Below are 12845 nucleotides of genomic sequence, written 5' to 3' on the forward strand. Positions count from 1 at the left end.
GAATATCAGGGAATTTTTACAATGTATGAACTGTGCACCAACACAATTCTGCAGTTACATAGAGTGACTGAAAATGTTTTTCCAAAGCCTGGACAACCCCTTTAAGGAAATACCATGCAGATTAGGGGAATGTCACTATCAAAGGGCATTGTGCACACAAATAGCACAAATGCTTCTCCCTACACATTAGGATTGTTTTAGTCAGGGCAGATATCGAACAGCATTGCCTCAGTCACTACCAAGTCCAGCAGCTGCATTCTCAGTTTGTACTCGTACCAGCTGTTCGTATGTTGTTAGACACATTGCCAACCACAAGATGGCGGCCGCAGTCTCCACATCCTGCACCACAGAGCTGGAGGCGGACGCAGCGCAGTTCACCTCGGAAGTGTTTAGATTCAGCATGGAATGAAGAGACCGGGGCCGTAGCCACAAGTAAACTCCCTGTTGTCACTATGGCAGCGCTCGTCAGATTAGGAGTAAGTAGTTGTGTGCGAGAATACCCCCCGTGCGGGGTGACTGAGTGGTATAGTCTGCTGTAGTTACAGTGCTGTTAGTCGGGGCATATTATACAAAACGGGGGATGATCTGGTCTGGTGCACATCTAGTGATTTAAAGGTAGAGTGTGGCACAAGGTGACCTCGTGCTCTTGTGTCCATCAGTGATCTCTCTAGTGGATATCTTACCTATCCAGTCAAGCTGCTACTTGCAGTAATGGAGTATGATATTATATAACGTGTTATGTAACATACACTATATTAATGTAATCCAGAGCTGCCAATATTATATATGTTGTGTGTTATGTTGCATGTTTCTTAGATATGCTCTGTATGGTCGCTGTCGCCTCTCATTACCCTTTTATATTTTGCATGCAGGCTTATTACGCGCTCCGTCCCCTCAGGCGTATTATGGGCTTCTTACCGTACGCAGGGGCCTCAATAACGAATTGGGGGTTACTTTTCTGCAGTGTATGTAGTATTTTCACAACCGTCATCTGTATTCCTACCATTATTACAATTTACAGATTTCTCTTTTAATTTAACTGGAGAAGTGTGAAGATTTTTTTTTTTCTAAGAAAAATGTTAATTGTTTGACATCTTGCCTCGATCATGAACCGAGATATGGAAACAGTAAATGACAATGTGTCCCTGCAGGTTGGTTCAGTTTCACGGTGTTATAGTACTTGCTGACTGATGCACAAGTGTTAATGAGGTTGTCCAGTACTTAAATTAGTGGCCTATCCGTAGGCTAGGTTATCAATATCTGATTTGTGAGGGTACAGCACGCGACCCCTGCCGATTTCACTGTTCCCGATGCCGGCCAGACGCTCTCAGATGGGGAGCTGCTCAGTACAGTTCCGTCAAATGTATAGTGGCCATGGCCGGATACTCCATATCTGACCCCTATTTGAAGATGTGCAGTACTCAGCTAGGGCCACTATAAGGTTGAGGGAACAATACTGTGCCGCTCCCCATCTGAGAGCTTCTGACTGCCACTGGGAACAATTAATAGGCGGGGGGTCGGGTGTCGTACCCTCACAAGTCAGATATTGATGATCTGTCCTAAGGTTACATTCCCACGTTCAGGACCTGCTGCAGTTTTGACACTACAGAATGTCTGCGCCTATTATGTAAGTTAGGCTACTTTCACACTAGCGTTGGTACGGGCCCGTCGCAGTGCGTCGGGCCGACGCATGCTGTGAAGTAAAAGCACAACGGGGGCAGCGGTTGCAGTTTTTCAACGCATCCGCTGCCCCATTGTAAGGTCCGGGGAGGAGGGGGCGGAGTTCCGGCCGCGCATGCGCGGTTGGAAGTGGCAGACACAACGCACAAAAAACGTTACATGTAGCGTTTTTTTGTGCCGACGGTCCGCCAAAACACGACGCATCCGTCGCAATGCGTCGCTAATGAAAGTCTATGGAGAAAAAACGCATCCTGCGGGCAACTTTGCAGGATGCGTTTTTTCTCCAAAACGACACATTGCGACGGAGGCCTAAGTGGACACATATTTACGTTTTTCACACATGCTAATTTTCCTCATTAAAGCAAGTCTATGATCAAAATCCAGATGCGTACCCTCTAGAGAATTGACATGCTGCTTATCTGAAAGATGTGCCACATGTCTGTTTCCACGGGTGATCCACAGGTGCACATAGACGCATAGTGGACATGGGATTTTTAGAAATCCCATACACTATGCTGTAACATCTGGCCGCTCCAGTTATGATGCTGCATAAATACGTAGCGTCAAAACCGCAGCAAATCCTCAAGGCAGGAATGTACCCTTAGGGCGCAGTCAGACGGCTGAATAAATCGCATTGCAATGCACAGACTGGCCGGCGGCTCTACCGACCCGAGGGTGACCCCCTCATATATTTTTTATGCAGCGGTCACACTTAGGATGGGAAAGACGCTGCCAGTCCATGCATTATGGTCTGACCTCGGTCCGATTGAAACTCAAGCTCCAACGGGGCCCCCAAATATTTTAAATCTTTAATAGCAATAGTCTTTTTATATAGGCCAAAGGGACTTTTAGGGCCCCCTAGGCTCCAGGGCCCAGGTGCGATTGCAACCCCTGTACCTGTTGTAGGTACGCCCCTACGCCTGACTGCGCCCTAAAGGTATGCCATCGAGGTAATTTTCCAGGACAACCTCCCTAAGTGTAAACTTGGGTTTAGCGATCTTACAGTGTATTCTTCTCTATCAAAGCAGTCTTCAGTGGTCCCCTAATGATCATCATTGCTATCATTTAAAAGGGTTTTTTAGGAAAAAAATAAGTATCAAGGGGAGAAATGACATAAGTTAATAAACGACTCATCATTGCCCTGATGAAACTTTTGTCATGGCAGCACCACTGTTCCGGTGCTACACCAGTCTTTAATTACTGAAGTGCCATGATGTGTTCCCCGACCGCCCAAGTGACCATGACAGGCTATCATTGGCCTCAGTGATAGGGTACTGATGAGTACATATGTTCCCGCAGAGTCATTCTTTTCTTAACATGGAATTTGTGCCAAAAAAAACTCTTCAAAGCCACATGACATGAGATTCTCATTCATTTAAATTGTACATGTTGCCTGTTATTAACCTTTTTTATTCAATAAAAAGATTGTGTAGCATTAGAGGTGTGTTTAGTAAAATAATGAAAAGCTTTCATTCCTCGATGATTTCTGAATGCACATAAAGGCTTGTCCGGGCTTCTACATGAATATAAGAAGAGCCTTGGGCCCCAATGTGACGCTTAGATTGTTGGTTTATTAAAACGCCATGTATGCATGATTGGTCAATGGAGAAAAAAACAGTGCGGCACGTATCAAAGCAGTGAAAGAACTGGGAAGTGAAGCCATCGTACTGTATATTTTTTTCTAGAAATCTCTGCCACAAATATGAGCCGATATAAAATCGGCCTACTTTGTAGAGCTGTTACCGTAAGCTTGTCAATTTATTTAGGTGAATTACGCACAGGGGTTTTCACCCAGCTCTCAGCACATCACCCCGATCGTCTGTCTTAGCAGCTACATAACTCCACAGTTTTGTGAAGTGCATGTGCCATAAGCGTCCTGTGGTCCATAAGCTGTTGTAAGGCTATGTTCATAAAGATTTTTGAGCAGATGGTCTCCAAAATCCTTGTCAAACTGCTTCAATACCTCTTAGAAAACTGTTCCTATTACCGTATATACACGAGTATAAGCCGACCCCCCCCCCCCTAATTTTGCCACAAAAAACTGGGAAAACTTAATGACTCGAGTAAAAGCCTAGGGTGGAAAATGCAGCAGCTACTGGTAAATTTCAAAAGTAAAAATAGATACCAATAAAAGTAAAATTAATTGAGACATCAGTAGGTTAAGTGTTTTTGAATATCCATATTGAATCAGGAGCCTCATATAATGCTCCATAAAGTTTGATGGGCCCCATTAGATGCTCCATATTAAAATATGCCCCATATAATCCTGCATAAAGGGTAATAAGGGCCCCTTAAGATGCTCCATAGAGATATTTGCCCTATATAGTGCTGCACAAACGTAATGGCCCCATAAGATCATCCATACAGTCACTTTCCCCTTATAGTGCTGCACAAGTGTTATGGCCCCATAAGATCATCCATACAGTCACTTTCCCCTTATAGTGCTGCACAAGTGTTATGGCCCCATAAGATGCTCCGTACAGCCACTTGCCCCATATAGTGCTGCACAAGTGTTATGGCCCCATAAGATGCTCCGCACAGCCACTTGCCCCTTATAGTGCTGCACAAGTGTTATGGCCCCATAAGATGCTCCGTACAGCCACTTGCCCCATATAGTGCTGCACAAGTGTTATGGCCCCATAAGATGCTCCGCACAGCCACTTGCCCCTTATAGTGCTGCACAAGTGTTATGGCCCCATAAGATGCTCCGTACAGCCACTTGCCCCATATAGTGCTGCACAAGTGTTATGGCCCCATAAGATGCTCCGCACAGCCACTTGCCCCTTATAGTGCTGCACAAGTGTTATGGCCCCATAAGATGCTCCGTACAGCCACTTGCCCCATATAGTGCTGCACAAGAGTTATGGCCCCATAAGATGCTCCATACAGTCACTGCCCCTTATAGTGCTGCACAAGTGTTATGGCCCCATAAGATGCTCCGCACAGCCACTTGCCCCTTTTAATGCTGCACAAGTGTTATGGCCCCATAAGATGCTCCGTACAGCCACTTGTCCCATATAGTGCTGCACAAGTGTTATGGCCCCATAAGATGCTCCGCACAGCCACTTGCCCCTTATAGTGCTGCCCAAGTGTTATGGCCCCATAAGATGCTCCGTACAGCCACTTGCCCCTTATAGTGCTGCACAAGTGTTATGGCCCCATAAGATGCTCCGTACAGCCACTTGCCCCTTATAGTGCTGCACAAGTGTTATGGCCCCATAAGATGCTCCGTACAGCCACTTGCCCCATATAGTGCTGCACAAGTGTTATGGCCCCATAAGATGCTCCATACAGCCACTTGCCCCTTATAGTGCTGCACAAGTGTTATGGCCCCATAAGATGCTCCGTACAGCCACTTGCCCCTTATAGTGCTGCACAAGTGTTATGGCCCCATAAGATGCTCCGTACAGCCACTTGCCCCTTATAGTGCTGCACAAGTGTTATGGCCCCATAAGATGCTCCGTACAGCCACTTGCCCCTTATAGTGCTGCACAAGTGTTATGGCCCCATAAGATGCTCCGTACAGCCACTTGCCCCATATAGTGCTGCACAAACGTTATGGCCCCATAAGATGCTCCATACAGTCATTTGCCCCTTATTGTGCTGCACAAGTGTTATGGCCCCATAAGATGCTCCGTACAGCCACTTGCCCCATATAGTGCTGCACAAGAGTTATGGCCCCATAAGATGCTCCATACAGTCACTGCCCCTTATAGTGCTGCACAAGTGTTATGGCCCCATAAGATGCTCCGCACAGCCACTTGCCCCTTTTAATGCTGCACAAGTGTTATGGCCCCATAAGATGCTCCGCACAGCCACTTGCCCCTTATAGTGCTGCACAAGTGTTATGGCCCCATAAGATGCTCCGCACAGCCACTTGCCCCTTATAGTGCTGCACAAGTGTTATGGCCCCATAAGATGCTCCGTACAGCCACTTGCCCCTTATAGTGCTGCACAAGTGTTATGGCCCCATAAGATGCTCCGTACAGCCACTTGCCCCTTATAGTGCTGCACAAGTGTTATGGCCCCATAAGATGCTCCGTACAGCCACTTGCCCCATATAGTGCTGCACAAACGTTATGGCTCCATACAGTCACTTGCCCCTTATAGTGCTGCACAAGAGTTATGGCCCCATAAGATGCTCCATACAGTCACTGCCCCTTATAGTGCTGCACAAGTGTTATGGCCCCATAAGATGCTCCGCACAGCCACTTGCCCCTTTTAATGCTGCACAAGTGTTATGGCCCCATAAGATGCTCCGTACAGCCACTTGTCCCATATAGTGCTGCACAAGTGTTATGGCCCCATAAGATGCTCCGCACAGCCACTTGCCCCTTATAGTGCTGCACAAGTGTTATGGCCCCATAAGATGCTCCGCACAGCCACTTGCCCCTTATAGTGCTGCACAAGTGTTATGGCCCCATAAGATGCTCCGTACAGCCACTTGCCCCTTATAGTGCTGCACAAGTGTTATGGCCCCATAAGATGCTCCGTACAGCCACTTGCCCCTTATAGTGCTGCACAAGTGTTATGGCCCCATAAGATGCTCCGTACAGCCACTTGCCCCTTATAGTGCTGCACAAGTGTTATGGCCCCATAAGATGCTCCGTACAGCCACTTGCCCCATATAGTGCTGCACAAACGTTATGGCCCCATAAGATGCTCCGTACAGTCACTTGCCCCTTATAGTGCTGCACAAGTGTTATGGCCCCATAAGATGCTCCGTACAGCCACTTGCCCCTTATAGTGCTGCACAAGTGTTATGGCCCCATAAGATGCTCCGTACAGCCACTTGCCCCTTATAGTGCTGCACAAGTGTTATGGCCCCATAAGATGCTCCGTACAGTTACTTGCCCCTTATAGTGCTGCACAAGTGTTATGGCCCCATAAGATGCTCCGCACAGCCACTTGCTCCTTATAGTGCTGCACAAGCATTATGGCCCCATAAGATGCTCCGTACAGTTACTTGCCCCATATGCTTTTGCTGCGAAAAAAAAAATAAATCACATACTCACCTCTCTTCGCTCAGGACCCCCGGCACTTTAAATATTTACCTGCTCCTCGTGCGGCTCCGTCTTTAGCACTGTTGTTCAGCAGAGGGCTACGTCACCGCGCCCTCTGACCTGAGCGTCACAGCCAGAGGACGATAAAGACGGAGCTGCACCGGAACGAGGAGCGGTAAATATCGTGCAGCGCAGCGCTCCCCTCCCCGTATACTTACCTTCTGCTGGCGCGGTCCCTGCACGTCCCTGCTTCTTCCAGCGCTGCATCTTCCTGTATTGAGCGGTCACAGTTACCGCTCATACAGTAATGAATATGCGGCTCCATCTCTATGGGAGGTAGAGTCGCATATTCATTACTGTAATGAGCGGTACCATGTGACCGCTCAGTACAGGAAGAATCTGCAGCGCTGGAAGAAGCAGGGACGTGCAGGGACCGCACCAGCAGTAGGTGAGTATAATTAGAGAGCCGCCGACCCCTGGGTATGACTCGAGTATAAGCCGAGAGGGGGACTTTCAGCCCAAAAAAATGGGCTGAAAATCTCGGCTTATACTTGAGTATATACGGTAATTTTATTATTATTATTATTATTTATATAGCACCATTAATTCCATGGTGCTGTACATGAGAAAGGGGTTACATACAGGGTTATAGATATCGTTTACAGTAAACAGGTTTACAGTGACAGACTAGTACAGAGGGGAGTTGACCCTGTCCTTGCAGACTTACATTCTATAGCAATCCCGCTTTACTGTTCATATGAGGAGTTTTTCTAATGTTCTTTTTCTGAAGAGGGCTTGAAAACTCCTGGTGAGGAAAAAAAAAAAACTTTTTTGAAGTTGCTTCCGAGGGAAACTGGGCAGTGTAGGGTTAAACGCTCTCTGGTTGGCGGGTACGGACTGGAGCTGAAATTCAGCCCTGGCATTTGAAATCACACAGGTCCACGCTGTACTCGTTCCCAATCACCAGATGGAAATATATTACTAACTAGCTATTGAACCCGTTCTACGCCCGGGTGGCGAGCATCTATATTGGTATATGGTCTCCATCCTGTCATGTGCTGCTCCATCCTGCGTCCCCATCCTGTCATGAGCTGCTCCATCCTGCGTCCCCATTCTGACATGTGCTGCACCCATCCTGCACCCCCATTCTGACATGTGCTGCTCCCATCCTGCACCCCCATTCTGACATGTGCTGCTCCATCCTGCGTCCCCATCCTGTCATGTGCTGCACCCATCCTGCGCCCCCATCCTGCCATGTGTTGCACCCATCTTGCGCCCCCATTCTGTCATGTGCTGCTTCCATCCTGCGCCCCCATTGTGACATGTGCTGCACCCATCCTGCGCCTCCATTCTGACATGTTCTGCACCCATCTTGCACCCCCATTCTGTCATGTGTGGCATCCATCCTGCGCCCCCGTTCTGTCATGTGCTGCTACCATCCTGCGCCCGTTCTGTCATGTGCTGCTGCCATCCTGTCATGTGCTGCTGCCATCCTGCGCCCGTTCTGTCATGTGCTGCTGCCATCCTGCGCCCCCGTTCTGTCATGTGCTGCTCCCAACCTGCGTCACCATTGTATTATATGCCCCCCATAAGATGCTCCATTATATATGCCCCGTATGCTGCTGCCATATATAAAAAAAATAAAATACCATACTCCCCTATCGTCGCTGGGCGCCGAGTGCTGGGGGCCTGAGCAGGCGGGGACACCGGGGCGCTGTGGGGGTGAGGTGTCGGAGTCACCGCTAGCTCAGGCCCCCAGCACTTGCTATACTCACCTGTCCCGTTCCAGCGCTGCGTGCCGCCATCTTCCTGCTCCTCTGGCTGTGACTGTTCAGTCAGAGGGCGGCGCCGGCGCGCATTAAGCGCGTCATCGCGCCCTCTGAACTGGGAACGTCACAGCAGAGGACCTGGGAGACGGAGCCGCACGCAGCGCTGGAATGGGGACAGGTGAATATACTCACCCTCCTGGCGGTCCTTGACTCTCCGGTGGAGATCGCGGTGTGCGTTCAGTGTTTACGCATACCGCGATCTCCTGGGAGCGTCACTGTGAGGCCCAGACTGCGCCGGCGCTTGCGCAGTCTATAAACGCTTCGGACAGAGTGACGCTCCCAGCGTTATATTATAGATATTACCCTGGATGGATGAAGGTAAGATATACTACAAGACCAGTATTTCTAATGATACCCGTGGCCTGCTGGGGTAAGTGAGAGAGTCATCGACTATGTGATCCATCACAACTCTTAACAGTATGGGTGTCTTGAGAACACCGATTCTGCTAACAACGTAGCAGACGAGGCAGCCCACGATCAGACAGGTCCTTCTGGCATTTGCCAGAATTGCCAGATGGCCAGTCCGGCCCTGCTGGTAGGCATTAGTTCCTAAGTAGCGTTCACACAGGCAATGAAGTTTTGGTCCATACACCTGCAGTTTTTACTGCTTTTCACAGGTTGCACATCACCAAAACAAAATCATAAACTTAAATCCCTAGTCTTGTCCAGGTGCTAATTAAACAAAACAGACCCCGGCTACGAGGGCAAATCCTGACAGCTTGGGGCCCCTGTGCAAGAAATGTCTGGGCCCCCCTCTCTTGTTGTGTACAGCACCGTACACTACATATCATATTATATAGAGCCCTGTCTTTATTACATATCATCCTCTCTTGTTATTTAGGCCTCTTTCACACATCAATTTTTTGCTATCAGTCACAATCCGTCTTTTTTAGAAAAAAAAAACGGATCCAGCAAATGTTGCTGCTGGATCCGGTTTTTTTCCCAGACGTGTACAGTTAGGTCCATATATATTTGGACAGAGACAACATTTTTCTTACTTTGGTTATAGACATTACCACAATGAATTTTACACAAAACAATTCAGATACAGTTGAAGTTCAGACTTTCAGCTTTCATTTGAGGGTATCCACATTAAAATTGGATGAAGGTTTTAGGAGTTTCAGCTCCTTAACATGTGCCACCCTGTTTTTAAAGGGACCAAAAGTAATTGGACAGATTAAATAATTTTAAATAAAATGTTCATTTTTAGTACTTGGTTGAAAACCCTTTGTTGGCAATGACTGCCTGAAGTCTTGAACTCATGGACATCACAAGACGCTGTGTTTCCTCCTTTTTGATGCTCTGCCAGGCCTTCACTGCGGTGGTTTTCAGTTGCTGTTTGTTTGTGGGCCTTTCTGTCTGAAGTTTAGTCTTTAACAAGTGAAATGCTGCTCAATTGGGTTGAGATCAGGTGACTGACTTGGCCATTCAAGAATATTCCACTTCTTTGCATTAATAAACTCCTGGCTTGCTTTGGCTTTATGTTTTGGGTCATTGTCCATCTGTAGTATGAAACGACGACCAATCAGTTTGGCTGCATTTGGCTGGATCTGAGCACACAGTATGTCTCTGAATACCTCAGAATTCATTCGGCTGCTTCTGTCCTGTGTCACATCATCAATAAACACTAGTGACCCAGTGCCACTGGCAGCCATGCATGCCCAAGCCATCACACTGCCTCCGCCGTGTTTTACAGATGATGTGGTATGCTTTGGATCATGAGCTGTACCACGCCTTCGCCATACTTGTCTCTTTCCATCATTCTGGTAGAGGTTGATCTTGGTTTTATCTGTCCAAAGAATGTTCTTCCAGAACTGTGCTGGCTTTTTTAGATGTTTTTTTAGCAAAGTCCAGTCTAGCCTTTTTATTCTTGATGCTTATGAGTGGCTTGCACCGTGCAGTGAACCCTCTGTATTTACTTTCATGCAGTCTTCTCTCTATGGTAGATTTGGATATTGATACGCCGACCTCCTGGAGAGTGTTGTTCACTTGGTTGGCTGTTGTGAAGGGGTTTCTCTTCACCATGGAGATTATTCTGCGATCATCCACCACTGTTGTCTTCCGTGGGCGCTCAGGTCTTTTTGCATTGATGAGTTCACCAGTGCTTTCTTTCTTTCTCAGGATGTACCAAACTGTAGATTTTGCAACTCTTAATATTGTAGCAATTTCTCGGATGGGTTTTTTCTGTTTTCGCAGCTCAAGGATGGCTTGTTTCACCCGCATGGAGAGCTCCTTTGACCCCATGTTTACTTCACAGCAAAACCTTCCAAATGCAAGCACCACACCTCAAATCAACTCCAGGCCTTTTATCTGCTTAATTGAGAATGGCATAACGAAGGGATTGCCCACACCTGTCCATGAAATAGCCTTGGAGTCAATTGTCCAATTACTTTTGGTCCCTTTAACCCCTTACTGGCATCGGACGTACTATACCGTCCGATGCCGGCTCCCCTGCTTTGATGCAGGGCTCCGCGGTGAGCCCGCATCAAAGCCGGGACATGTCAGCTGTTTTGAACAGCTGACATGTGCCCGTAATAGGCGCGGGCAGAATCGCGATCTGCCCGCACCTATTAACTAGTTAAATGCCGCTGTCAAACGCAGACAGCGGCATTTAACTACCGCTTCCGGCCGGGCGGCCGGAAATAACGTCATCGCCGACCCCTGTCACATGATCGGGGGTCGGCGATGCTTGTATATTGTAACCATAGAGGTCCCAGAGACCTCTATGGTTACTGATCGCCGGTGGCTGTGAGCGCCACCCTGTGGTCGGCGCTCACAGCACAACTCCATTTCTGCTACATAGCAGCGATCAGCAGATCGCTGCTATGTAGCAGAGCCGATCGAGTTGTGCCTGCTTCTAGCCTCCCATGGAGGCTATTGAAGCATGGCAAAAGTTAAAAAAAAAAAGTTAAAAAAAATGTGAAAAAAATAAAAAAAACATAAAAGTTTAAATCACCCCCCTTTCGCCCCAATCAAAATAAATCAATAAAAAAAATATCAAATCTACGCATATTTGGTATCGCCGCGCTCAGAATCGCCCGATCTATCAATTAAAAAAAAGTATTAACCTGATCGCTAAACAGCGTAGCGGGAAAAAAATTTGAAACGCCAGAATTAAGTTTTTTTGGTCGCCACGACATTGCATTAAAATGCAATAACGGGCGATCAAAAGAACGTATCTGCACCGAAATGCTATCATTAAAAACGTCATCTCGGCATGCAAAAAATAAGCCCTCACCCGACCCCAGATCACGAAAAATGGAGACGCTACGAATATCGGAAAATGGCGCAATTTTTTTTTTTTTTTTAGCACAGTTTGGAATTTTTTTTCACCACTTAGATAAAATATAACCTAGTCATGTTAGGTGTCTATGAACTCGTACTGACCTGGAGAATCATAATGGCAGGTCATTTTTAGCATTTAGTGAACCTAGCAAAAGAGCCAAACAAAAAACCAATGTGGGATTGCACTTTTTTTGCAATTTCACTGCACTTGGAATTTTTTCCCGTTTTCTAGTACACGATATGCTAAAACCAATGATGTCGTTCAAAAGTACAACTCGTCCCGCAAAAAATAAGCCCTCACATGGCCGAATTGACGGAAAAATAAAAAAGTTATGGCTCTGGGAAGGAGGGGAGCGAAAAACGAACACGGAAAAACGAAAAATCCCCGGTCATGAAGGGGTTAAAATCAGGGTGGCACATGTTAAGGAGCTGAAACTCCTAAACCCTTCATCCAATTTTAATGTGGATACCCTCAAATGAAAGCTGAAAGTCTGAACTTCAACTGCATCTGAATTGTTTTTTTTTTTTAAGTTCATTGTGGTAATGTCTATAACCAAAATTAGAAAAATGTTGTCTCTGTCCAAATATATATGGACTTAACTGTATTAGCGACGGATTGTAACGGATTGCCTTCCGTTTCATCAGTTGTTTGACGGATCCGTCGTAAAGTCTTTGTCCGTCGGCTGGAGACAACGGACAAAGTAATGTTTTTTTGTGTACGTCAAAAAGTCGGACAGCGACGGATCCTGCACCGTCCGTCGTTGGCTATAATGGAGGCATCTGGGCGCAGGATCCGTCGCTGTCCGTTAAAAGAAGGAATCCAGCGATGGATTCCATTTTTTTGAAGCTGAGCATGCCTGGAAGAATTTCTATTCCTTTAATTTAACCCATTTTTCCATTCAGGGAATCTTTCTCTCTCCCCCCCTCTCCCTCTCCAGAATTCTGTTCCTTTAAATTCCTCCAGCAGCTGCTTTGACGGATCGGTCAAAACCACGGATCCAGTGCATCAGTTTTTTACAATCTGCACAGGATCCGTCTTTTCAACACT

General features: G+C 47.0%; 1 protein-coding gene across 1 annotated transcript in view; it reads left to right on the forward strand.

Annotated features, from left to right (window-relative positions):
• Positions 1–375: 375 nt before the first annotated feature.
• UQCC1 (ubiquinol-cytochrome c reductase complex assembly factor 1) overlaps positions 376–12845 on the forward strand; it is a 211218-nt gene continuing 198748 nt past the window's right edge. Inside the window, exon 1 of the mRNA XM_069751767.1 lies at positions 376–476. Within this exon, the coding sequence (XP_069607868.1) occupies positions 453–476 (24 nt within the window). The 5' untranslated portion in view covers positions 376–452. The remainder of the gene's footprint in view (positions 477–12845) is intronic.

This window comes from Ranitomeya imitator, chromosome 2, assembly GCF_032444005.1.
Source record: "Ranitomeya imitator isolate aRanImi1 chromosome 2, aRanImi1.pri, whole genome shotgun sequence".
Taxonomy (NCBI): domain Eukaryota; kingdom Metazoa; phylum Chordata; class Amphibia; order Anura; family Dendrobatidae; genus Ranitomeya; species Ranitomeya imitator.